This window comes from Acomys minous (genome assembly GCF_964271855.1).
Source record: "Acomys minous genome assembly, chromosome: 9".
In the NCBI taxonomy this organism is placed as follows: Eukaryota; Metazoa; Chordata; class Mammalia; order Rodentia; family Muridae; genus Acomys; species Acomys minous.
Window position 1 is genome coordinate 37,913,113 of NC_140490.1, and position 24,462 is coordinate 37,937,574.

Sequence of the window (24,462 nt, forward strand, 5' to 3'; positions counted from 1 at the left end):
TTGACATAAGCCGAGAATGTTACAGACCTTCAAGTTCAACTGCCTTTTGGTGAACATCTCAGACTTTAAACCGTGCTAAGCACCCATTGCCAGTGTTTCAAGTTCTGCTTTCCAAAAGGATTAAGATGTAAACACTGCTCCACCAGGCCTTTTGGCACTTTAGCAGAAGCATGACCTTTCCTCCAGTTTCTGGGAGCACGCTTCCCATTTTTTTACCTGAACCCTCATCAGAATCGTGTTCACGTTCACACGTTCGACGTTTTGTTCAGGTTGCTGAGGTTTTCTCTGAGAAGACTGCGGCTTTCTACAAAGCTCTCTTCTTTTCTTCTTGCCTCATTAGAGTTTCCCCTAATAGCCCATGCCTGGTAATGTGGGCTTCTCCTGGCTCTCAGAACTTTTCTGGCCCCTACTTGTTACCCCGGGTCAGCACCTCCTCTACGGAATAGGTCTCATTACAGAGGGAGCCACACTTCTCTATACCACCTCTCTGTCATACGCAAAGCACAATAAACTAGGCGGTTTATAAACAATAGAGAAAAGACACTTCCAATTTAAAGGTGGTGAATTCCATAGTCTAGATACCAGAAGATTGAGCTCTGGTGACAGCCTGTTCCTCATGGATAATACCTTTGCACTGTGGCAGGAGGGCTTGCTTTGGTCTCATGAAGATTCGTGACATCATGATCTAACCACCCTCTCAGAGGGCTCACCCCAGTGAGAGTTAGAACGTTCATATATGGTCTAGGGAGTGCATACATTTGGTCACTCACATTAAGTTATGTTTTGAGTTTGCAGTTTCCTCCTTGCTATGTGTGATAGTTTAAGCGAGAATGTCCCCCACAGGCTCATTTGTTTGAATGTTTGACGGTTGGTAAAACTGTTTGGGAAGGATTGGCAGGTCTGACCTTGGTGTAGGAGGTATGTCACTGGGGGGCTCGGCTTCGAGGTTTCAAAAACCCATGCCGAGCCCACGTCTCTTTCTCTGGCTGCTGCCTGTGGATCAGGATGTAAAGCTCTTAGCTTCTGCTTTAGCATAAGGCCTGCCCACTGCTACACTCCCCACCATGATGAGAATGGACTTCTTCTGTGAAGCTGTAAGCAAGCCCCCCAGTTAAGTGTTTTCTTCTATGAGTTGCCTTGGTTATGGCATCTCTTCACAGGAATGGAGCAGTAGCTAAGACACTAGGCTCCGCTCAGTGGCAGAACACATTCGTCTCATGCTTTCTGTGCCTGCTTCAGGACTTGGCACATGATAGGTGCTCACAAAATATTTTGTAGGTCAATGAGTCACTTAAGGGAGAAGCTACAGATGTGGAACTGGGATGGTTTGCTTAGTTAGGAGCTGGGATGTTGTCAGCTGAGTTACAAACTGGTGCTTGAAGTGAGGGTTGCTGGAATGCGGGACCAGAGCTACTACTCCCTTGTGCTTTCTGCACAGAACTTACCGCTTATCCATGCCACTTTGTTCTCTGGGGAGAGCTTCGTTCCAGGACTCTGTCCCTGTCTGACCTGTGACCTACTTCTCTAGGTTCTTGCCTCCCTTGTCCATCCTGTCCCTGTGCACCATGGGTAGACAAACATAAAGGCCACCTACCCTCTGGAGCTGTGCGATATGATGTCATTTGTCTCTCAGAGCTGCTGGTTTGCGTTCCTCCTGGTGCTGCAGAATGACCTTTGGCCCTACCTTAAGAGAGGAGGCCAGGAAAGGAACCAGCGTTGAATGCTGCCCATTCCAGCCATCCGTGCCAGGCCCTGCATGGTTCTGCTCCTCCTGAGTCCTCATAAGTACCCGGCTTTCAACTTTAAGGACTTCTTCAACCAGGAAGCGTGTAGACTCCAGGCTCTCCTCTCTGTAAGGTTGGACTCTTCATCCTGTAGTCTGTGGAACTCACCATTCTAGCTCCTAAGAACATGAGTGAATAGAGTGAATAAAGTTATCTGAGCCATGTCACCCACCTAGCCAGCAGGAAACCTGGGAAGAGAGTCGGCAGCATTTCCATCATTTTCTCTGTCTGGGACAAAAGCCTAGAACAGAGGGCTGGCGGATGAGATACCGACCTCTCCAAGGGCCTCAGGATTGCGGCTCACTCTTTGCCCTCTGTGAGTCTAATATATACCTGCAAACCAAGCAGAATAATCCATGATGAGATAGGGTTGCTGCCTGGACACCTGCTCTCCACTTGACAGTTTCTTCAGTTACCAATTTCCTCCCCTCCTGTTACGAGGGAACGTGGACTCATCATTGCCGTGTTGGCCTTGGGATCATCAGTTGCCATTTGGTGGTGGCATATGCAAACACTTTGCTTCAGTTGGATCGTAGTGTGGTAGGTGGGAAAGAGTGCTCTAGCAGAGGGTGGGGTAATGGAGCAGGGCTCCTCTCAGTGTGCTGTTTCAGCCATCAGCGGGTGCCCCGACAAGACTGTACTGCCCGTGGTTCAGTGAGTATGCAGAGAACTACTGCTCTGGAGACCGTTTCAGGGAACAGTTCACTTTATTGCACTTTATACCAGTGCTTCTCAACCTGTGGGTCGTGACCCCCTCAGGTGTCTCATACCCTGGATATTAAATATTTAAATTAGGATTCATAACAGTAGCAAATTTATAGTTATGAAGTAGCAACAAAATAATTTTATGGTTCAGGGGGGGGGTGTCACACAGTAAAAGGGATTGTATTAAAGGCCCGCAGTGTTAGGAAGACTGAGAACCACTGACTTCTATAGTAGAAGCCTATGGACTGTGACTGGTTAGCACATTACCTCAAAGTAGGCAGTGTGCTTGTAGCCATACCTTTTATTACATATTTTAATGGGATTTCCTATGCCCCTACCTTCCCTCTCCACCCCAATCTCTTCCAACGCCCCAACACCAGGTAGGAAAGAAAGAAGGTTAGAGGGGAAAGCAGGCATAGGTTTCTTAGGCTACCTCCAGCTGGTGAGGGTCATTGAGTCCTTTGGGAAAAATATCAATCTCAGCCCTCAGGATATCCAGCAGAGCCACGAGCCTTCTTCTTCCTCTCTCCATCTTCTCCTCAAAGAATCCTCTGTCCTACAAAGCATTTTCTCTCAGAGTGTCCTCTCAAAGCTCCCATCCTCCTCTCTCTTGGAGCATCCTTTCTCTCTCTCTCTCTCTCTCTCTCTCTCTCTCTCTCTCTCTCTCTCTCTCTCTCTCTCTGGTATTTATACCCTCTCTGAGTCCTCAGAATTAAACTATCTGCAGCTGGCACAGACCACCCCCGGCTCCTAGCCACCTGAGACTGCTATCTGCTGTGAACAAACTAAAAGCAGCTCCATATCCCACACTTGGGATTAAAACAAAAACCTATTTACATAGCATAACTGAGTTTTTATAAAAGACCAAAGATTCCACTACAGGTGCTCATACCACTAGGGTCTCTATGCAGAAGAAGTGCGTAGAAGGGGATGTGCAGACTTGTCAGCAGGCCAGCTACCCGTTTCTCACGCTCCCTTACAACTCAGTGCTCTGACTTCTGGATGCACTCAGGAGCCTAGTGAGCCATGCTTCTTATTTATAAGCAGTGTGCCAAATAGGCTGTCCACCCAGGTCAGGCCTGCATTTTCTCCTACGCCAGTGCCCAACTGTTGGAGTACAGATTGGTGCATTGCTGAGCAGCATTTTACCTCAACTGACCTTTTGGCTTCCATGTTGTCAAATCTCTTTCATGGAAGAAAAATCAACTTAAAGATTTGTACAAAAGAGCGCTCGGTCGGTGCCCTTGATCGCCGCATTGAAGAAATAAAAACATCCCCTTGTCAAGCGACCTCTGAGTTTTGCAGAGTTAGAAGGCTGTCTGCTCAGCTTTCTTAAGGCAGCACCAATGCCTTCGGCTGACTCTCCCCTGACAGAGCTAACAGGTTGTTGTGTTCTTGGTAACTGGTCTGTAGCTGTCCAGGTTCTACTCTGAAACATCGAGACATACAGGCACAGCTGTGCTGGCATATGCTGGAGCATCCTGTCTCTCCTTGTGAAACAACTGGGAAAGGTGTGTGTACATGTGTGCGTGCATGCATTTTGTGTGTGTGTGTGTGTGTGTGTGTGTGTGTGTGTGTGTGCATTGTGTGTGTGTGCATGTATATGTCTGCATGTGTGTGTACATGTGTGTGTGCTTAGGTAGGAGCAGCCAGGGACAGCAGGAAAACACACTTAAGGGTAAATGCAGAGGCACCTGAGACATTCTGTGAGAGGAATGCCATGTGGGCTGTGCCCTAGGAATGAGTACGGAGAGATTCTGAAAGAACTGAAGTGTCAACCAAGGGAGCAAGGCTTCATGCCCAAAAGCTTCAACCAGAAAATTCTCTACAGTGAGGACCACAGAGATATGAAACAGCTCTGTGAGTCTTTATCTTCTCCCTTCTAGCACCAACTGTGAAGAAAGCTTTGAGCTCCAGGGACACTGTGCGCAGATGAGTGGACACACTTCCTTTGTGCTGCGCTTTTGGAGAATGACCTAGTAACGATGGCTTGTGGGTAACAGTGTGCAGCCGCCTGAGCTACTCAAATGCCATGTCACAGTGAGACTAGATTGCTCTTAAACATGTCCTGTGCGTTCTGTCTTATAGAGCAGGCTTTAAATACAATTAGAAAATGGTTGGCCACTTGCTTAACATTTATACCACAACTGTGCCAATCGATATAGCTCGTCATTTCAGACAGTGTTGTACCTCACAGGGTTCGTGGCTGAGCAGGACTACTGATCATTGTGCTTCCCTGGTGGCGTACACAGAGCCTTCCATCTCTGTGAACACCACCCAGCAGGGATGGCGCTGTCAGGTCAGGACCAGTGTGACTCTCCATATTCTTTCAAGTCTGCAGCGGCTTTAGAAATAACAGGGTCTTTTCATCGAGTTCTTGAAATTACTAAGAACAATGGAACTAGTAGTGTTTGCAGGGAGTTGGTGGGCCACCATTAACCAAGAACTTGAGAGGAGGCAGTCCATACCTTGGTCCTTTTAGTAAATATCCTATCATGTCTGGGTAAGGGGTTGCCCCCTGTTAGAGGACAATGCCACCTAAACCTCTTTATGTATATGTTTTAGGGAGATTCTACACCATCGTCTTCCACACAGTATTTTCAAAGGTTGTTAGTGTTGTCTCTTTCCCCATTTTCCTCCTACACCCTGTGTGCTCCACTTCACCCCATTTAAATATTACCTGGGCCCCAAGTCCAGGAATAGCTAGGCCCTAGGCCCGACAAGAGAAGCTAATGGTAGTAGTCTGCTAAATGGGTGTGGCAATTGTGTTGCCTGCCTGGTTTTAGCCCAAATTGACACAAGCTAGAGTCATCAGGGAAGAGAGAGCCTCAGTTGAGACAATGTCTCCATAAGACCAAGTCTGTAGGGCATTTTCTTAATTATTGATTGATGTAAGAGGGTCCAGGCAATTATGGGTGGGCTCACCCCTAGGCTTCTGGTCCTAGGTTCTATAGAAAAGCAGGCTGAGCAAGCTAGTAAGCAGCACCCCTCTTGCCTCCCGGTTCCTGCTCTGTTGACTTCCCTCAGTGGTGGACCATTACCTGGAAAAGTAAGCTGAAATAAACCCTTTCTTTCCCAAATGGCATTGGTTGTGGCATTTCATCACAGCAACAGAAACCCTAAATAGGACAGTGGGAAACTGAACCCTAAGCACCCAAGCACCCTAAGTACTTTATTACACCAGTAGATTGGGGCATCTCTCAATCTTTATCAGAGAAGTATCTTTTTGCAGTAAGTGGTAACTAATACAGGGACCCACAACTGTTCAAAGTACAGAGAATAAGAGACTGCTCTGCTCAGCCCTGAATGGGATGCCTGGATCAACCTCCTTCTCCCCAAGGCTCAGTGATCACCATGGAAGAGTTGGAAGAAAGATGATAAGAACCAGAAGAAGTAGAAGTCTGTAGCAAAACAGTTTCAACCAGATCTGACAGTGCAGTTGCACATGTGAACTCATTGCGGCTAGGACCCTATGCATAAGACCATCACAAGATGAAACCAGATATAATTCTATGATGTGTGGGGAGAGGCTCCTGAGGTCCCACAGTTGGCAATCCATTGACAATCCATAGCTGCTCAGGAGAGAGAGTTGTCTTCAGGGATGCAGGTCCAAGTAGGTGATCCCACACCCCTTTATGCACAGGTAACTCTAAATGGGCTCAGTAGGTATTTTTGAAAAAGCACACAAGGTTAGGAGGAAAAAAGTAGGAATTGGGAATATGGGAAAGGTGGATTTAATCAAAACCCATTAGAGGTATGTATGAATATTAAAAGAACAGTTTTAAGAGCCTGCATGTCACTAACGCCACCCTTTCCTTTGCCTGGCTATCTCTGTATGAAGGCAGATCACATGCAGCCCTACCAGGGCAAAGTGTCTTGCTAGGAAACTAGGTTTCCTTGGTGACTAGGAAACATGGGCATACGTTTCTTGCATGTGCTCATCGTGTGACAGTTAATTGGCCCCCAGGAAATGTAAGCCAATGTTTTTTAAGATTGTAACAGCAAAATCCAGAGTGCAAACACACCTCTGCTTGCAGATGCCTAACCAGGAATTGTATGAGCAAAGCCTTCCGTGAGGTTCCTCTCCAAGGGATTGTATGAAGGGTATGTGGTGAAGTTACAAGTCCTGGGCTTGCTGTTACGTTTGCCTTTTTGCTTGTCCATTGCCAAGAGCTCCTCTAAAGTCCAAAGGCTAAAAGATGGAATACTCAGAGAACAGGAAAGCAAGACTCAGGGCGTAGTAGTGACAGCTTCTTTTCTTTCCAAAGTTGGGAACAAGTGGATTTTGAAACCCATTTTCCTAAGGGAATAAGGAAAGGTCAACTTTTTACAATTTTTTTTTCTAGTGGCTTTTTTTTTCTTTTTAAGATTTCACTTTTTTGTTTTTATTTTATGTGTATGGACGTATACCTACATGTATGTCTGTGAAGTATTTGTGTGTTGTATGTGTGGAGGTCAGAAGAAGATGTCAGATTTTCTGGAACTGGACTTACAGATGGTTGTGGGTCACCATACGACCGAGATTTGAACCCCAGTCCTCTGGAAGAGCAGCCAGTGTTATTAAGCACAGACCCATTGCCCCAGCTCCCTTTGATTTGTTATACTGCTGACTTGTGGCAGTTTTTCTTGGCCATGAACAATTTTAGTTGGGGTCTGTAAGTGTGTGAGTGTGTGTAGACGGGGAGGGTGGAGAGCGATGTAGGTTTTCCATGTTGGTGTATTGGCCAAGCTTGCTAACCAGTTGACGTTTAAGTAACAACTGTACTATCCTCTGCCTCACAAAGCCCTGTGGCCGTTGGCTATGATCTGTCACTCTCTTAAAAGCAGGTGACTCTAGATAAGTTGTCTCCGAAGACTGGTGGCACTCATGACCAATCAGTCTGCTGATCTCCTTCACCCAGCTGGGAAATCCTGAGGATGTGTCAGGCTGGAGGCTACTAATCTGGCCAGGATCTCAGGGCAAAGATATTTGGTTTGCAAGTCTAAAAAAAAAAAGATGATTCAAATAGTGTCCCGAGCTCTGGGTTATAGTCAGGAATCCTCTACTTCCTTCCTTTTGTCTCTTTCTGTGTTTTCTTTCTCTCTGTCTCTCTCTTCTCTCTCCTCCCATTCCCTCCCCCCCCACCCCCACTCCCCGTGTATGTGTGTGTGTGTGTGTGTGTGTGTGTGTGTGTGTGTGTGTGTGTATTGAGGTAGGGCCCAAGAGCATTGCTTAATTGTCACAGCACTTACTATAGAGCCCAGGAAAGCCATTAACTCACAGTCTTTTTCTTAACACACACACACACACACACGCACACACACACACACACACCCCACACACACTATTTTAAAGATAGTGGTCCATGTGTCCCTAGTGTTTTTAAATATGTCTAACAACAAAATCAGAAAGGCTTTCCCTGTTGTGAGTGAGCCCCCCTGGTCATAGCCACTAAGTTGCACCATGCATGATGTTGGTGGTTGATCTGAGCTGAGTTCACAGAGAATCCAACCATTACAATGCTGGCTTTATCATTCAGTTCCTTGCTCAGGGTCTGGCACACACTGTGCTTGTTGAAAAGGTAGACTGTCTCTGGATTCCTGTGTTGGAGTGCTTGTGCCTTCAGTTTTGAGACATTGGCTTTAAAAGAGTCAAAGTGCTAAGGACCGTGTGATAGGGTGGCCATCCTCTAGGTCTCCCATATGCCTAGCCAGGGAGCACTTCGCTCCATCTTCCTTCCCACACTGTGAGATTTTCCTTCTATTTGACAGCCTGGGTCTTTAAAAACATTTCCAGAAATAACAACAAGCCAGGTGGGGTGAGCCTGGTTTCCTTAAGAACTCTCTAAATGCATTTTCCCTTTAAGCTTTAGGCAAATTAAACTAGCCATATCCAGCCATAGGAGTTGAAACAATGGAGAGCCACAGAGAGCTGCAGAGAGCTGCAAAGCACGGCTCCCCCTTCCCATGGTCTCTGTCCTGCCTCTTCTGTCTTGTTGAGGGTGTATTATGGGCTTGACATGTCTACTCGTTTATTTTCCAGTTTGCTTGTACAAGTACAGCTTGAGTAGCCTTTTCAGAAATTCTAGTCTAAGCTGTTGACACCTCTCATTTACAAAGCATGGCTGTATCCTCAGCTGCCTTGACTATCCTGCAGCTGGGTTGAAGGGCAGATCAAAAAGTCTCATGTTGAAGTGAGCCACAGTTTAGGGGCTGTGAACCTCAAAGAGATGCCCTTGCCTTTGGAATCATAGATTTCAAGGCACAAAGCTTTTGGCTAGTCCCAAGTCTACTCTAAGACTTTTAAAGTAAGTGTGCTTATATATTTGAAAGTACTCAGGCTCTGACTCAGGGCTGTCTGGAGTGTGGGGCTGGCGTGTGCCTGGCTGCTTGATCTGGACCCCACTCTTCCCATCTGTCACGCCCAAGCCTTGATCCGAGATGCACTGTGGATCTCACCTTCCTCAGCTAGACCAACCAGGATGGGCCGAAGCCACACAAGAGCTTGCAGATAAGCCAGTAGATGCCTTCCACCTCAGTTCTGGTAGTGACCAGGATAGTGGGTCTGAGTCTTCCCACTGCCCCATCTCTGATTTGCCTAGGAAATCTCCCTGCTTCTCCTCCCTCCAGATTCCCCATGTTGTACCACAATATCCCCCCCCCCTTGGAGCTGTTGTGAGGAGTAAATGGGACTGTTCACAAAAAGTGCCTAAAGCAAAGCAATGACTGTAACGTCATAGGAGCTCGGCACAGGCCCTGCTACTTACTACCAGTAGAAGGGGTCATATCCTCATCAGAAGTAGAGCATAAGCCCTCAGCAAATATTTAGCAGCTGTTCTGATTATCACACTGCTATTCTTTTACATTTCTAGCATCCCTATTTGGTTTTTGTGCCAATGAGTACCTAGTACCACCTAGCCTAGTACCACTGAGTACCATCTAGCCCAGTACCACTGAGTACCACCCAGCCTAGCACCACTGAGTACCGCCTAGCCCAGTACCACTAAGTACCACCTAACCCAGTACCACTGAATACCACCTAGCCTAGTACCACTGAGTACCACCTAGCCCAGTACCACAGAGTACCACATAGCCCAGAGAAGTATTCTTTTTCTATACTTCTGTTGCCTCATTAATGACACTGGACATGTTTGGACAGCATCTTGTGTCTGGAACTTTTTTGACCTAGAAGGAGTGGGGGCTTTTAAGCACATGCATGTTGGAATGGAGAATCTGTCACGTGGGAACCTGTCTCTTTCACTGGGACAGCTTTCATAAATGGCACAAGCCATCATTCCATCCCTGTGTAGTTTTATGACAGAGGATAGTGACAGAAATAACCCTAACACCCAAGAAATCACAGCACCATTGTACATGACAGATTATTTCAATGGTTAACATGTTTTCATTTCAATTAACATTCATTATTTTGTCTCTGGTTCAAAATAGCCACCATGTCAACAATCTCGGTATCTCCCATCCCTGTTTTAGAACCAATTAGTTTTGATTTTGCAAACAAATTCAATTTTATTCTTGAATGGGCACTTTGATATTAACACAAGAATAGAATGCACGCATGCAGTCCTTTGATGGCAGCAAACAAACACTGTTATTACTGGGGAGAGGTTGTCTATTGATGGGTTCTCACACCTCTGAGCTTCCAGGCTCAGGAGGACAAAGACAAGCCAGGGAGTGAGGTGGTGCTTGGTGACGGACTATGCAAGCTTTGGTGGTCCTAATGGTGGCCACCCCCAGAGAGTTGCTCTGAGTGAACAACCTTGGAGGTGCATTTGCACCTCTAGGTTGGTATGTGGTAGTTATTTAAAGCGAATGAGTCGCTCCAGCTATTATTTACTCCCTGGAGTTGCTGTGCCCCTTCACCAGCTGTTCATGTATAGAGGCAAACACTTTTACCCAAGCTAGAATGCTGTGTGGGGGTGACATGAAAGCCCCTCTTTCGGCGACTGAAGGAAAAAGACAACATTTCTACTGTGTGTGCTTTTGTCAGCTGCCCATTCCTAGACCTCCCTCCTTCTTCTCATTAAAATATTTTGACAGAAATTGCTGAATTTCATACAGCAGGATTATGTTAGTAAATTTATTCTTACAGATGTACTTACTGCTGGAAAAAAAATGATTGTTCTGCCATACGCATGCTGTGGACCCTGACCATGGCACCTCTCTGCATCAGCAAGCGAATTGCTAGGCCACAGCTGATGTCCTTAGACTCCCTTGCTTGCAGGTGTGCAATTTGGAGCGGGGAAGATGCAGGGGGAGAGGCAGCATGGGCGAGTCAAAAGCAGGAGAGGGAAGCACTGATGTAGAAAGCCAAAAGTTCAAGGTGACATCTCTGAGAACCTGGAGAGAACAAGTTGTAAGAGAGTTACTGTGACCTGGCCAGTCTATCCTACTGGTCCCTGTTGTCAACGCGTAAGTGTGTGTGATTGGATCCACGGCGGCTGAACTGTTCTTCTATGTATAATGAGTACAGATAGATGGGTTTGCTTATACAAGTCTTCTGATTGGTGTTGCAAAGAATATTTTTAAAGCTAAATACGTTTAACGTGACAGCCACACGTGGCGCTGTGTAGCCCTCTGAACTTGTTAGAAGAACCAGTCACTGTTTGGGCGCATGCCAGTAGCATTCACTGATGGATGACACTCTTTCTGTTTCTATTCTAGCTTACCTTGTGTATCAATAGCAATAAACTTAATGCTTCTCACTTATTTAAAAGACTGTGCACAGCGTATAGTGAAAATACAGAGGCACTGGCCAGTCTTCCTCTCAGAGGCAGGCAGAGGAAGGAGTGATGAGAATTGTTTTCTTAAAAACAAAAGACAGAAAGGAAGAGCCAACCACTGCCCTTCTGGACTGTGTGGTACCCTGAGGAAGACAGACTCAGAAGAGGCATTTTGTGCTGTAGTCAGTGTCCACCACTGAGTCTGAGTAGGATGCGGTGTTGGAGCAAGCATTGCTATGTGACCAGCTGCTGTGTGACAGTCACAGGGATGAGGAAGGGTTCATAGAAGGCAATGGGTTGAAAGCTTGAAGTGGAATACACAAGTGTATTCCTGTTGTGAAGACAGGAAGCCATTGCCAAATGCAGACTTGAATGGTGCACAAAACAGGCATGGATGCTGGCTGGACATAAAATTAGTAGGCCCAGTGGGGAAGATGCTATAGACAAGGAAGATGGAGGTGTCATGACAGCTCTCAAGCTTGCATCCTGTTATACATGGACCATGTTCTGGTGGTGGGGTTCTGCTTGTCTGTCTATAGGGGGCCTGCAGGAGGTGAGGCTGCCCCTCAGTCTTGCCAGGCAGACATGAGTCAGCCCTGTGGCCCAGGAAAGGCTGATAGGACCTACCTCCAGACTAAATTGCTGTGTCACCCTGCTGATGAATGTCTGTGACACTGGGCATAGTATTTCCATCAAGACTGCTTCATCGGATTTCACTCTTCATTGACTGCAGAATTGAAATATTTGAGTCAGAATTCTTAGTCACTTGCTTTGACTGAGTGGGTATTTTTTTTTTTATGATTTGTGCTGGATTGGAGGAAGGAAAATAAACACAGACACCAGGGAAGTTAAGTCCTCTTGGCTTACAACTGGTGATACATAGCTTTACGTATTTGACTTCTGGAAATATGCTACCATTGAGTGCCATTTGCACTGAGGTTCTATCTGGGTTGACATAGGAATACCTGGGATTGACCCCATCTGGCAGGTATAACAGGGTATTTGGAACCAGCAGCAAATCGGAATGCTATAGGCTTTGTACTAAACGTCTCCCTGGCATCTGAGTCAAGGTTGAGGGGGGTTCTACCTAGACACGATCCATGACCTCCTGCCACTGGACATGGTGAGCACTCTCTTCTGCAGGTAAAGAGATAGTGGGACGTGTTTTCAAAGATTCTGCTTATATAACTGAGCCCTCCCAATGAGAGAAGATCACTGCCAGGGTTTCCTGGGAACATAGCTAAGATGTTCTCCTTGATTTCTTTCAGATTAATGGCCTTTCTTTTTACTAACTGTTGTTACACACATATATGTAAACACACACACACACATACACACACACTCCTAAATATAATATACTCAATCTGTATAACAGGAAACTACAACCCATCAGTGGAGTCCACAAAACTCTCCCTTACTAGGGCTGAGGGAACATAAAGAACAGAGGTGGAAAGACTATAAGAGCCGGAGGAACAGGGACCATTTTTGTGAGTCTGGGTCTCCCACTAATGGAAAAAATCACATCCATTAAGTCTTGCCAGCGTGGCTGCTGAAACTGAGCTGCACAAGGGCAGCAACAATAAAGATGCCAGAGTGGAATCAACGCTGCACAGAGAACGATGGGCATCTAAGGAAGGACTGCTGACCGTGAGATAGCCCTCCCCAGGAAAGAGCACACCAATCGCCATTCAGTACCAAGCAGTCAGCCCCGAACACACACATACAAGTAACACTATCACTTCAGGTACTTGCTGCTCTATCACCCTGTGATCCTGTGGTTAGCTGCAGACTGACAGCTACATGGTAGGCATGTGCAAAATCTCCACCCAATGGCCACATGGTGCCATAACTCTACGAGGCAACAGTCAGCCTCACCTCCTGCTTACCGTAAAGAATGTCATTTGATAATGAAGTTCAGGTTCAGAGACAGAGAACACTTGTCATTATCTGGTGATTGATTGCTGCCTCCATTGCTGCAGTGTCCACTTCTCCCTCCCCTGCCTTGGCCTAAACTCCCCAAGGGTGTGTGTGTGTGCGCATGCGCATGCACGTTCATGTGCATGTGTGTGTGTTTGTTTTGTTTGGTTTCTCTCCTGAACCATCACCATACATGGGCTTTTAGGTTTCAAAAGACTAGCACCATTCCCAATGTGTCCTCTGCCTCCTGCTTGAGGACCAAAATGGGAGATCTCAGCTCTATGACAATTCTTTCTTCGGTAGGGCTATTATTGCCATGAAGAGACACCATGACCAAGTCAACTTAGAAAGCATTTAACTTGAATATGCAGTTTCCAGATGTTAGCATCCATGATCATCGTAGCAGGTAGCATAGCAGCAGGCAGCCAGACATAATGCTGACGCAGCAGCTAAGAGCTTATACCTTGGCTGAAAGTTGGAGCTAGCTAATTAGATAAGTATATATATGGATGGATGGATGGATGGATGGATGGATGGATGGATAGATAGATAGATAGATAGATAGATAGATAGTATAAGTGCACACTAACTGGGATTCATGGGCTTTGGAAACCTCAAAGCATATTCCCCAATGACACACCTCCTCCTACGCCTCCTAATCCTTCTCAAACAGTTTCACCAACTGGGGACCAAGTATTTGAACATATGAGCCTATTGGGGAGGGGAGGCTTTCTCACCCAAACCACCATAAACTGTAAGCCCAGTGAAATGTTTTCTTTTATAAGCTGCCTCGGTCATGGTGTTCTGTGGCAACAATAGAAAAATAGCTAAGACATGGCGCAAAGCAAAGCTTCATCCTTGAATACTCTCTGAGAGCTCTAGGTTTCACTACCAATCAAAGCCGAGACTTCAGACAGGACTCTGCCTTTCTCAGAGTTTCTTGTTCCCTCTTCAGCAAAACAAACAAGGTGAATCCTGGGTGATGGCGGCTCTCCTAAAATTTCGTTCTCTGGTTCTTTGGTCAGACAGGTTCCAAACTGTTTCTTTCTTGCCTGGATCCCTGATGGCCCCAGGAAGCTGTGCTATGGGTATAAACTGATTCCCTTTGATGTTGCTCCCAGGGAGTTCCCTAAACACACCCTCCTCGCCCAACTGCCTCCCTTAAATTATTAATGAATGTGTAGGTAGCACAGGAACCAGTTAGTGTTTGCTATTCTCTCTCTCTCTCTCTCTCTCTCTCTCTCTCTCTCTCTCTCTCTCTCTCTCTCTCTCCTCTCTTTTCTCTCTCCTTTTCCCTCCCTTCCCCCCTCCCTCTTTCTCATTCTCTCTCATTTGGAAGACACCATAGCTGAATTTCTGAGGGATGGGGGCATTGTTTCTCACCTAGCAGAGAAGATTCCTTCGAGCTTCCTGAGTTCTTAGTGGTCAAAGACCTTCCGGCTCTAGGTCCTGAGAGTAATGGTAGCTCCTTTCTTTGTGGTGTCATCCATTGGGGAAAGCAATTGTAATATCTGCCACTCAAATTGCTTCTTGTTTTGAAGGCCGCACTAGTTATAGCTATTGCTGTACCTGAGAAAAGCAACGTGAAGGGAGGAATTATGTCTTTTTGGCTCTGGGAGGTGGAGGATTTAACCCTCAGACTTTGCCTGCAGTATTGCTGGGCCTGTGGCTGGGCAGATCAGGGAGGTGTGAGTAGGAGTATGTGACAGAGGCTCCTCAGACAGGGAACTGAGAAAACAAACACGGAAAGGGATCAGAGCATAGTGTCCAGGGGCATGCCTCTTCCCCAGAGATCTTCCCCTCTTGCCTGCAGCTTGTAATTCCATCATATTTAAACCTATTAAGGGCTTAAGCTGTTTGCTGAATGAGAGCCTGCAGGGTCCAAGGATTTCCTCAAAACACATCAAGGAGCAACCAGGGTCCCAGGACATCAGCCCATTGGGGGCATTACTCACAAAGCCCCAGTGCATCAGCCCATTGGGGTACTTCCCACCAACAGCCCCCCAGTTTGTCATCTAGTTTGGGACATTTACTACAAATACATCCCCAGTACATTTTGAGTTCAAACCATAGCACATTGTGATTTTTATTAACAGCCACCGGAAGCAGTTTCTCTTTCCTTCCGTTATAGATGAGAAGTTGGAGTTTTTAGTATTAAATGTATCATCAAGAAGGTCACACTGTGCTTAAGTGGTAGAGCTGTTTTTGAGTGTTTAGGCGTGTTTTCTGACCGCAGAGTCCACATGCGAATCACCATGCAGGACTGATTGCCATAGCAAACCACCTCAAGGGCAAGATAACTATTCTCTCTGATTGGTGGGCAGCGCAGAGTGCCTGGTTGATGGGTATTTGCTCTTGGCCCATGGGAGTCACAGCAAGAGAACTGCGTGAAGATTGCCCTTCGCTCTCTCTCTCTGTCTCCCTCTGTCTCTCTCTCCCTCCCTCCCTCCCTCCCTCCCTCCCTCTCTGGGGTCCTTTTTGTGGACACAGCCATCACATGGATGCCACTGATCATTGCAACAAATGTGAGATGAAGAAACTAGAACTGGAATGAGAGAAGAGACTCCTTGTGCCAACAGTTGGAAGTGACGTCACCTCAGAGCCTTTATCAAGTGTCATGTTGGAAGCTGTAGTGACATGGCTTTAAAATACACCCAGAGATGGTGTTCTGCATCCGGGAAGGAGTCTTTTGTTGCAGTTTGGAGTAATTCTGGATAACGTGCTCACATAGTAGCACTTGCTGTCAATATGGAAGCTCCTGGCAGCTCCAGGAGAGTATAAGGCTGTGGGAAGACACTTGTGCTGCCTTGAACTAGTTCCTGCGGCACACTGTAACGCTCTCTCATTGTTTCTGAAGTGTCTGTGATGTTCTTTCCATGTGGGCATGTGATGTTTTACAATGTTTCAATTTTGCTTGGTTCGGTATTGGGTGGAGTGCATGCTTTGGAGAGAAGACCTCCTGGCACCTTTTAATGACTTGGAACAAATGGGAATGCTGGCTAGCGGTCGGCCTCTTATCTATTTTAGGGATGATTTAGTGTATGCGTTTAGCTGTGTTCTTTGGGAACAACCTAGGGAAAACACCAATGGAGGGGCAGAGTTTTGACTAACCTCCCCTCTTTTTTCTTCCTCAGGCAAAAGAAGGGGAATGTGGCCCACAAACACTGGGTTGGACCTTCAAATCTGGTCAAGTGCAAGCCTTGCCCCGTGGCACAGTCAGCGATGGTCTGCGGATCTGATGGCCACACGTACACGTCCAAGGTTAGCCTTTTATTGTTGTCCGTATCGTAAAAAAAAATCACTGCATGTCTCTGTGTCAAGTCTCTGTACCCTGTGGGCAGCCTAGTCATTCCGGGCCTTGCCCTGGAAAAGACACAGGCTCTGAAAATAGGTAACTTCTGACCAAGGAGGCAAAACAAAGTGAAATGTGATTGCACTGGCTGAAAGCCTAAGTGGGGAGTGGGATGTGCTTTGTCCAAAAGTCACATATGGCATAGCTTGACCCTTGGAGAAACAGCCTGGGAGTTGATGTTTCTGGTGGAGACGGGGCTCTGGTGCTTCTCACGTCCTCCTGCAGAGCTCCATGCCTTCATTTGCCATCTTGAAGTTTCACAGGGCGGTGCCTAGAGTAGTGAGTTCTTACAGAAATTACCCAGGTCACCCTGGCTCGCATTGTTGTGTGGGTCTCAAGTGTTTCCACCTCCTCCCTTGTCCCTTTCCTGCTGTACACACAGTTGTTTTCTGTGCTGCCCAGGCTGATCGTCACACTGCAGACCCCACTTTGCCTGGGAAGAGCCTTTCAATGCCTGTTCTCTTCAGTCTTACTGGAGTCATCAAGCGATCACAGCTACTTTCCCCCAATGATTTTTGTGGTGCACAGGCCAGGTAGACCCACGCCTTTTACGTTAGTATTCCGGGAGCATAGCCACGGCACCATCAGTTCATTTGTTCCCTCAGTGGGTATTAATTGCATCCTTGCTGAGTGCCAGGCAGAGTGCAAGGTACTGGGAAAATACAATCTAGTAGAAATGAAGCAGCTGGCTTTTGTCATGGGCGGAGTCATAATCCTCCTTTCTGCATTTGCAGACCTTCCCTGTGAGTTAGAACCACTGTGTCCGCAGTTAGAGCCAGTGCATCCTGCCCACACGGCACCAGCCCATCCCAGTTTCCTCATCCATTCTTCCTCTTGCTCTCAGATAGAATTGATTAGAGACAGCTTTTACTAACATTTGATTCTGATATGGCAACATATCTGGGGTAGTTGGTTTATAGATGTCACTGGCAATTTATTCTTATCCCCCAGTCTCAAAGACGGGCCGTGCTTTTATTTATTTATTTTTCACTGAGACCCAGCTGCCAGCCCATGGAAAGTTGAAAAGAAGGCAAGGTGAAATGCAGAGTTGGATGTAGCAGGTCCTTGGTGGTCCTGGGCGGCAGGGGCAACGGTGACCTGTCTAATGCACTGGCCTGAAGTACTGTCAGCTGCCCAAGGACTGTCTCAGAGGCTTTGCTGATCAAGGCCTTCCTGCAGTCAGGGATGTTGGCTTGTGTACGGAACGGGTGCCGCGTTCAGGTGCAGGTGGGTGGCATGATTAGAAGGCAGAATTTATATTGGAAAGATTCCATTGCAATGGCTCCTCATGTTTTCAGGAAGGGACTGGCCTCTACACAGAGTGGAGTGAAGCGCTCAGAGGCCTGCCCCAATCCCTAGCACTACTATGCTAGCAGGCAGCACCCTTCAGTTCCTGAACAGGTAGGACAAGTCTATGGCTCCCACCCTTGCTCAGTTTATTGCTGGAGCAGGAGAAGAGGATAGAAGACCGATCATCAAAGGTTGTTGTTAGCATCTATTATGCTAATCTGCTGCTGGTCCATTACATGCCTGAGACAACCAACTTTCAAGGTTGAATACTTTGTCTTGGCTGGTGGCCTCACTCAAAGGTCACATTCTGTCATTTGGCTCCATTGCTTGGGGCTTGTGCAGGCACAGTCCAACATGGAGGAGACATGCCATGTGACAGAACAGTCCTGTTTACCTTATGGCAGCTATGATAAAAAAAAATCCCAATATCTCCCCACTATGGACCTACTGTCAGTGGTCTAAGTTCTTCCATCTAGGCTCTGCCTCCTAAAGATCCTGCTTCCTTCAGTGGACTGAGTCATAGACTGGGGTCAAGCCTATGGCACTTAGGCTATTGGTGGGTCTTCTAGATCCAAATACAGGATGTGTTAACACTGCAGTTGCTTGGGACAAGGCTTATAGCAGCTTCTGATGCCCATGATCTTCTGCCTGGGTGTATGTGATTTACCCACGTCAATGATCTTAAAACAAGGAAGTAGAATGGTGGGAATGGCAGTACCACCAGGTAGGCGGTGTTGGGTTCCTGGCCCAAGTGTCCTCGTCTTCTGCCTTTGTTCCCTGTGAGTGTCACGAATCAAATATGGTTAAGCCACAAGTCTTGTACTGATTGCATAAGCCTGTGAGGCAGAGACCAGCTGTGAGTCATGATGTCACTCAGTGGGGCTTTCTCCCAGAGGGCACGCTTCCATCTGGTCAGGTTAATATTCTTTAATTATCACCCACCCCTAAAGATAGGCCACTTGTTTATCGAGTTCCAAAGGATGTTGGGGTCTTGCAGACAAAGCTTTGGAGAATACTAATCAAGGCTCAGTGAATGGGAATGAATGGGTTAACTATTAGTAAACACAGAGGTCATTGATTCTGGAAAACAGGACAGGTGAGGCCATGGTGCATGTGTAAGCAGAAGTGACTTCATACCATGAAGACAGACTTATGAAAATCATCTTTGGCTGAAGGACAGCCCCAGGCCTAGCGTTACCAGGAAGCCCACACCCTAGGTGAACAGTCACAGATTTCCCATTGAATTGTTTATCTCTTCAAAGTAGAGAGTCAGTCAAGGCAGGAGGAAGGAACCCACTTTTCAGTCTCACTATGAAGCAGATGCCCTTCCCGGGGCCACATTGGCTAAGTTTTGCTTCTGCATCTGCCCAAGATAGTTGGATTCTTCTAGAAGTAGCAAAGGGAGTGGCATTCTATAGTAGGGATTTTCCAATATCTCAACTGCAGAGGTACTGCTTATAGGCCTGACTCCCCAGAACCTAAGATCAACCCACAAGATTTCCGCCTCCAGATAACATATGATGTTACAGGGCAAAACAAAGACAACTCTGCCGCCCAGTGCACAGTACGTTGGAGCCCATCATTTGCAAACCCTTTTTTCCTTTCCCTGTCATTTCACCCAGCACTGGGTGGAAGTGGAGTCCAGGCTGCTGGATCTTGGCTCTGTTCGGTGAGATTGATATCCAATATGGCTTCCATGCACAGGATGTCCATGACCTTTCCCCATGTGGCTACATGATATCCAGGACTGCTGCCCATGGTGGTACATGAAAGGCAGGACATCTCCTCATCAAGGTACATGACATGCAGTACTTCTTTCAGTTCGGATACCTGGACCAATTGGACCCTGCCCCTGGACGGGGTTTCATTGTCTGGATCATTCTGGAAAACTTCACTGGTCCTACTTGATCTGGGATTGGCCTTCTGAGAAGAGGAATCTCCTAGTGGCACAGGTTTCTGAGGAGTTATCTCTGGTCTGTGGCACCTGCCTGGCTGTTGATAATTGGGAAACAAGCAGGCAAACACGCATCTGCTCTCGCCACCCACCCCCGGCACACATCTTCTTCCTTAAAAGCTGTTAAACAATTAGCAAATGGCTCATTTGTGTCTAGACACCGAAGAAAGATGCGGAGCTAAGAGCTGCTGTGAAAGTAAACGTGTTCTCTAGGTTCTGAAAGTGCACACAAGCGAGGGTGGGGTGGGAGTGCTTGCTTTACAGGGTTGGCCTTTCTTCCAGCACCTTGTCGCTGCAGATTATATTATCTTTGCCGAGGCATCTTAATAGCGTCTAACAATCACTACCAAGCAAAGGTCATGTTTGAAGTTCTTGGCAAGTGGAGTCTCTATTGGCCAGATTTTCCAAGAATAGGAAATTCAGAGGATTGAAGCTGATTCAGGGTGTGGGTCTATGGGACTCCTCCAGATGGCTTTAGGCACAGTCTTCAGCTTCTAGGCTGGCTGACCTATAAGCATTCCTGCCATGAGAGGGTGGTTGCCCTGCTTTGCTTGTCATTGGTTTAGGCTGGAAGTAAACCAATTCGAGGTAGGCCTGTTCCCTGCAGACCTATGCCGTATGAATGGTCTTTCCTTGCAAATGGCTCCTGAGAGAGGGGCTTGCTGTTGGTGAAGAAGAAAATTAGACAAATGGGAACTGCAGGTAGAATGCATGCCTTTGCGTGGCAGAGCTGGGCTCACTGAGGCAACAGCGAAGGCTGGAAAAAGGCTGCCTCCAGATGCCCCCCTCCTCAGACAGCACAGGTAGGATGGTGACGGCTGCCTACTTTGTCCATGCTCTTCAGGAGCAGAAGAAAGAGAGTAGAGGTGCCCCAGTGGGGAGGAGTGTTCTGATAAAGGGTTCTGGAGTCAGATTCAGGGCTTTGTTTTTCTGTTGCATAGAAAAGGCCAACAGAAGATGCTTTGTGCCTCTGGGGAGTTAGTCGCAAGTAGCAGCCAACACTAAGCAATTTTGCTTCATACGTTAGAAAATTTGAGAATCTGGGAGAACTCCAGGATGGATGGCAGATGCCCCAATTTGCCTTTCCCCCTCAGGCCCTGTTCATTTACAACTTCCTCTTAGTCTGGGGGAGTCAGATGTCATTTGGTAATGAGAGCTCAGTTCTGTGGTAACTTTCAACTATTTTAGATACTTTTAGCTCCAGTTTATTGTCCCCCCTCTTTTAAAGGAGGAGTAAGCATAAACAATATTTAGAATAACTAACAGTATATTCATGAGGATATGAATTCTAGCCTCAGATGAAACAGAGGCTTAAGTGTATCAACTCTGTCTTCTGGTCCACACAGCAGCAACCCAGAACTGACTGACTAGGGGTCAGCGCTGCCTCCAGATTGGGGCTGCCCAGGACCCACTCAGCTTGATATTCTGTCAGCCACAAAAATTGGAATAGTAACGTTTTACCTATGGGTGCAACATTTTTGCTGTGCCCAGCCAGTCCAATCAAAACAAGTAAGCAAAGTAGGGACCATTTAGAAGTCACCAGCCTTACCTGTTCACTACGTCTTAGCCAGAATTACCTCATAGGCCCCAGCAAGTGGCAAAGGAGGTTGGGAATGTAGGTTTAATATTAGGTAGCCATGTGCCCACCTGAAATTTGACAGCTATCTGAAGGGCAGATAAAAGTGTTACCATGGTGACATTAAAGCAGTACTAAGGAGGCAGGTGCTATTTGCTGAGCACTCTGTGTTAAGTACTATACATTGAGGTTCTGTCCCAAGTGAAATTTTATTTCCTGTTATTTCAACAGGTTTTTAAAACATGGTGAACTTTGCCCACAAGCTCTGGTCCTCTGGAAACAATGAACCTTAATTTGAGAAAGCTGTCATCAGATTGGCCTGTGGGCAAATCTGTAGGGCATTTTCTTGATTAATGATTGATGTGGGAGGCTCTGCCCCCTGTAGGGGGCACTAGGTGTATGGGGTGGGGGTGGTGGGGAGCAAGGCAGTAAGCTGCTCTCTACAGTCTCTGCCTCCGTTCCTGCCATGGGTTCCTTCCCTGCAATGAGCCCTCTCCTCCCCAAGTTGCTTTTGGTTATCATCTTTATTAATAGAAAACAAACTAGGATACACACCCATGAGTGAATACTGTTGTTGACTCTAGAGCAGAAGTGGTAGGGGGAGGAGAAACAGCTAAAAGGTCAATATGGTTGGGATGGCTCAGAATCCACACTTGAATTCCATTCAGGCTGGAGTCATAATGTTTACTTTACAAATAAAAACCCTCTTAAAAGCTATAGAATCCCAGTTATACCATAGTAATACTTTTGACTTTAAATGACAGGACTATGTACCTCAAACTTAGCTTAAACCAATATATATATATGATAGCTAAGGCTTAAGAGTACTAGGACAGCCAAGCCTTTGTAGGAGATGAGGAAAACTCACTGTGAGTAGCATGGCGTTTCTCCTAGCCTTTAGCCTTTGGTCTCTGCCTACCTTTGTTCTATATATAGGCTCTTTCTCTTTGAAAAGAATATGGGTTTTTGAAACCCCTAAATTACCTTGTTTTCACATCAGAAACCCCAAGGAAATATAGCCTAGCCTGTGTTTGGATCTCAGGGAAGGCCTCTAATTGGCTCATTTTGAATCATAAGCCATCTCTTGCTCAAGTCCTTGTCTCTGCTAATGAGGCTCTGTGAGTAGCCTGCTCTGGCCTTGTGAGCCCCACTTCACTGTGATGAAGAGAAGGCTCTTAATAGAGGAAAAGGGAGGGGGCACATTTTAGACTGCGTGCATTTAAAAAGTACCCTCTCCGGTATCAGATGTGGTAGCTTTTTTTGAGGTCATCATTTAAGTAGCATTAGTTTTGAGCCAGTGTAAGAGTGTGTTAAGGCGCTCTCTCTCTCTCTCTCTCTGTGTGTATGTTGTGTACCATGTGTATGCATACATGCTACATGCTCGAGGAGGCCAGATGAAAGCGTCTGCTATTCTCTATTCTCCTCTATCATCCTCTGCCTCTCTTTTTTGGAGACTGTGTCTGTCACTGAGCCTGAAGTTTGCTGGTTCAGCTAGACTGACTGGCTAGTGAGCTCTTGGGATCGGCCTGTCTCCACCCCTTAATGTTGGGTACCAGCACAGGAGACAGAGCCTAGCTTTAATGTGTATGTTGGGAGTTCAAATTAAGGTCTTCTTCTTGCATGGCAAACATCCTTATCCAGCCAGCCATCTCTCCAACCCCAGTGGGAACAATATACATAGGGGCATTTTCAGGAAGCACAGATGTTCGGACGCTGTCCATAACAAGAAGGTGTGGATTTACCCAGATTTCTTCAGTGTGCAGATTCATCATAGAAGCTGGAGGAGAAGGAAGCAATTCCATTAATTATCTCTCCACTTATTTCTGTCTTCTTTATGCAAGCACATGTTTAATGGAGATTTGAAGAATAGATTTTCATTTCTTCTTTGTAGGTGCCCCCAAGTAAAACATCATGTAATTAGTTAATGCCTTTGTTAGAAACACATTAGGAAAAAAGGGCCTCTTGCAGTCAATTCTGCCGAATGCACAGGTAAGCTACTTGGTGGAGCACTTACCCTAACACAGTGATGCTTGGTCTCCCTGCATCAGAGACGAGAAGACGCGTGAGGTAAAGCCGCAAAGCACACGAGACCTCTGCTTAACAATTGTTTAAAAGATGGAAAGGTCCCTGGCCGAAACGGGTATGCATGGTGCTATAAATCTAATTAAGTCATTACAAACAACTTTAATTAAGTTATTATGTTGCTGTTTTCTTTAAGGAGAACAAGCAAAACATCCCCTTTGGAGATATTACTCAATGAGTGCAGCCATGCGCCTTTCTCAGTGTTTTCCAAGAGAACAGCTCAGTCTCCAGAGTCGGCAGTACTTAAGGAAGTCAGCTCTTTTCCCAAGCCTTAGACAAGGGCAGGATTAGGGTGGCATGTACACCACATGAGGAAATTAAGGAATTCCTCATTCTTTATTAGGCTTTGGTTAAAACTTAACTGGACTGTTCCGCACTTGAGCATTGAAGGTAGTGATTCCAATGGTGCCCATAATTCTCCCGAAGCATTTTCCCCTTCTCTGAAACCAGTGAAAAAATGGGGGGGGGTCATTTTGTCTTGTTTAGAACAGATGCTCAGAGCCTCCCGCATGCTTCCTACCTCCGTCTTACAGACTAACTACATGTACAGTGAGGAATGGTGCCTCCCAGGGGCAGGTGGCTTTCCTGGACTTCTAGGTCCTGGCCAGAGAGATGCTCAGAGGGCATCCTCCAGCTGTTAGGGAAGTTCTGAAGCCCAAAGAAGGACATGTACCAAGCTCTTCTAAAGCCACCAAGAACTGCTTTGGCACTGAGCCCTCTCCCAAAGATGGGCTGTGCACCAGTGGTTGAGAAACCAAGTGCCGTAAGCTCCTCAGACCCCGATCTGATGGAGCTTATTTGGAAAAGTTTTTGGCTTTTTCACTAACCTCACACCAACCCTAACCTCTCTCCGGTAGAGTGAGTGGAAGATAGTGGCATGTGACAGTCAAGGTATGCACCAAGGGTGTCCATATGTAGGATTGGGGTGGTACCTCTCCTACGGTTTAACTGTCTCCTGTTGAGAGCTGCCCAGCCTTTTGCACTTAATTCGCAGTGATGGGAGCGAACAGCTCGAGCCTCCCTTGACCATGTCCACCTGATCACTAAAAGAAGGGACTGTGTTCCTGGGGTTTCAACTCTAA

At 46.6% G+C, this 24,462-nt stretch overlaps 1 protein-coding gene across 2 annotated transcripts in view; it reads left to right on the top strand.

Annotated features, from left to right (window-relative positions):
- Positions 1-24,462, top strand: part of SPOCK1 (SPARC (osteonectin), cwcv and kazal like domains proteoglycan 1) — a 462,088-nt gene that overhangs the window by 325,533 nt on the left and 112,093 nt on the right. For both annotated transcript variants that reach the window (XM_084793963.1, XM_084793962.1), the window contains exon 5: positions 16,261-16,387. In XM_084793963.1, the coding sequence (XP_084650089.1) occupies positions 16,261-16,387 (127 nt within the window). The remainder of the gene's footprint in view (positions 1-16,260; positions 16,388-24,462) is intronic.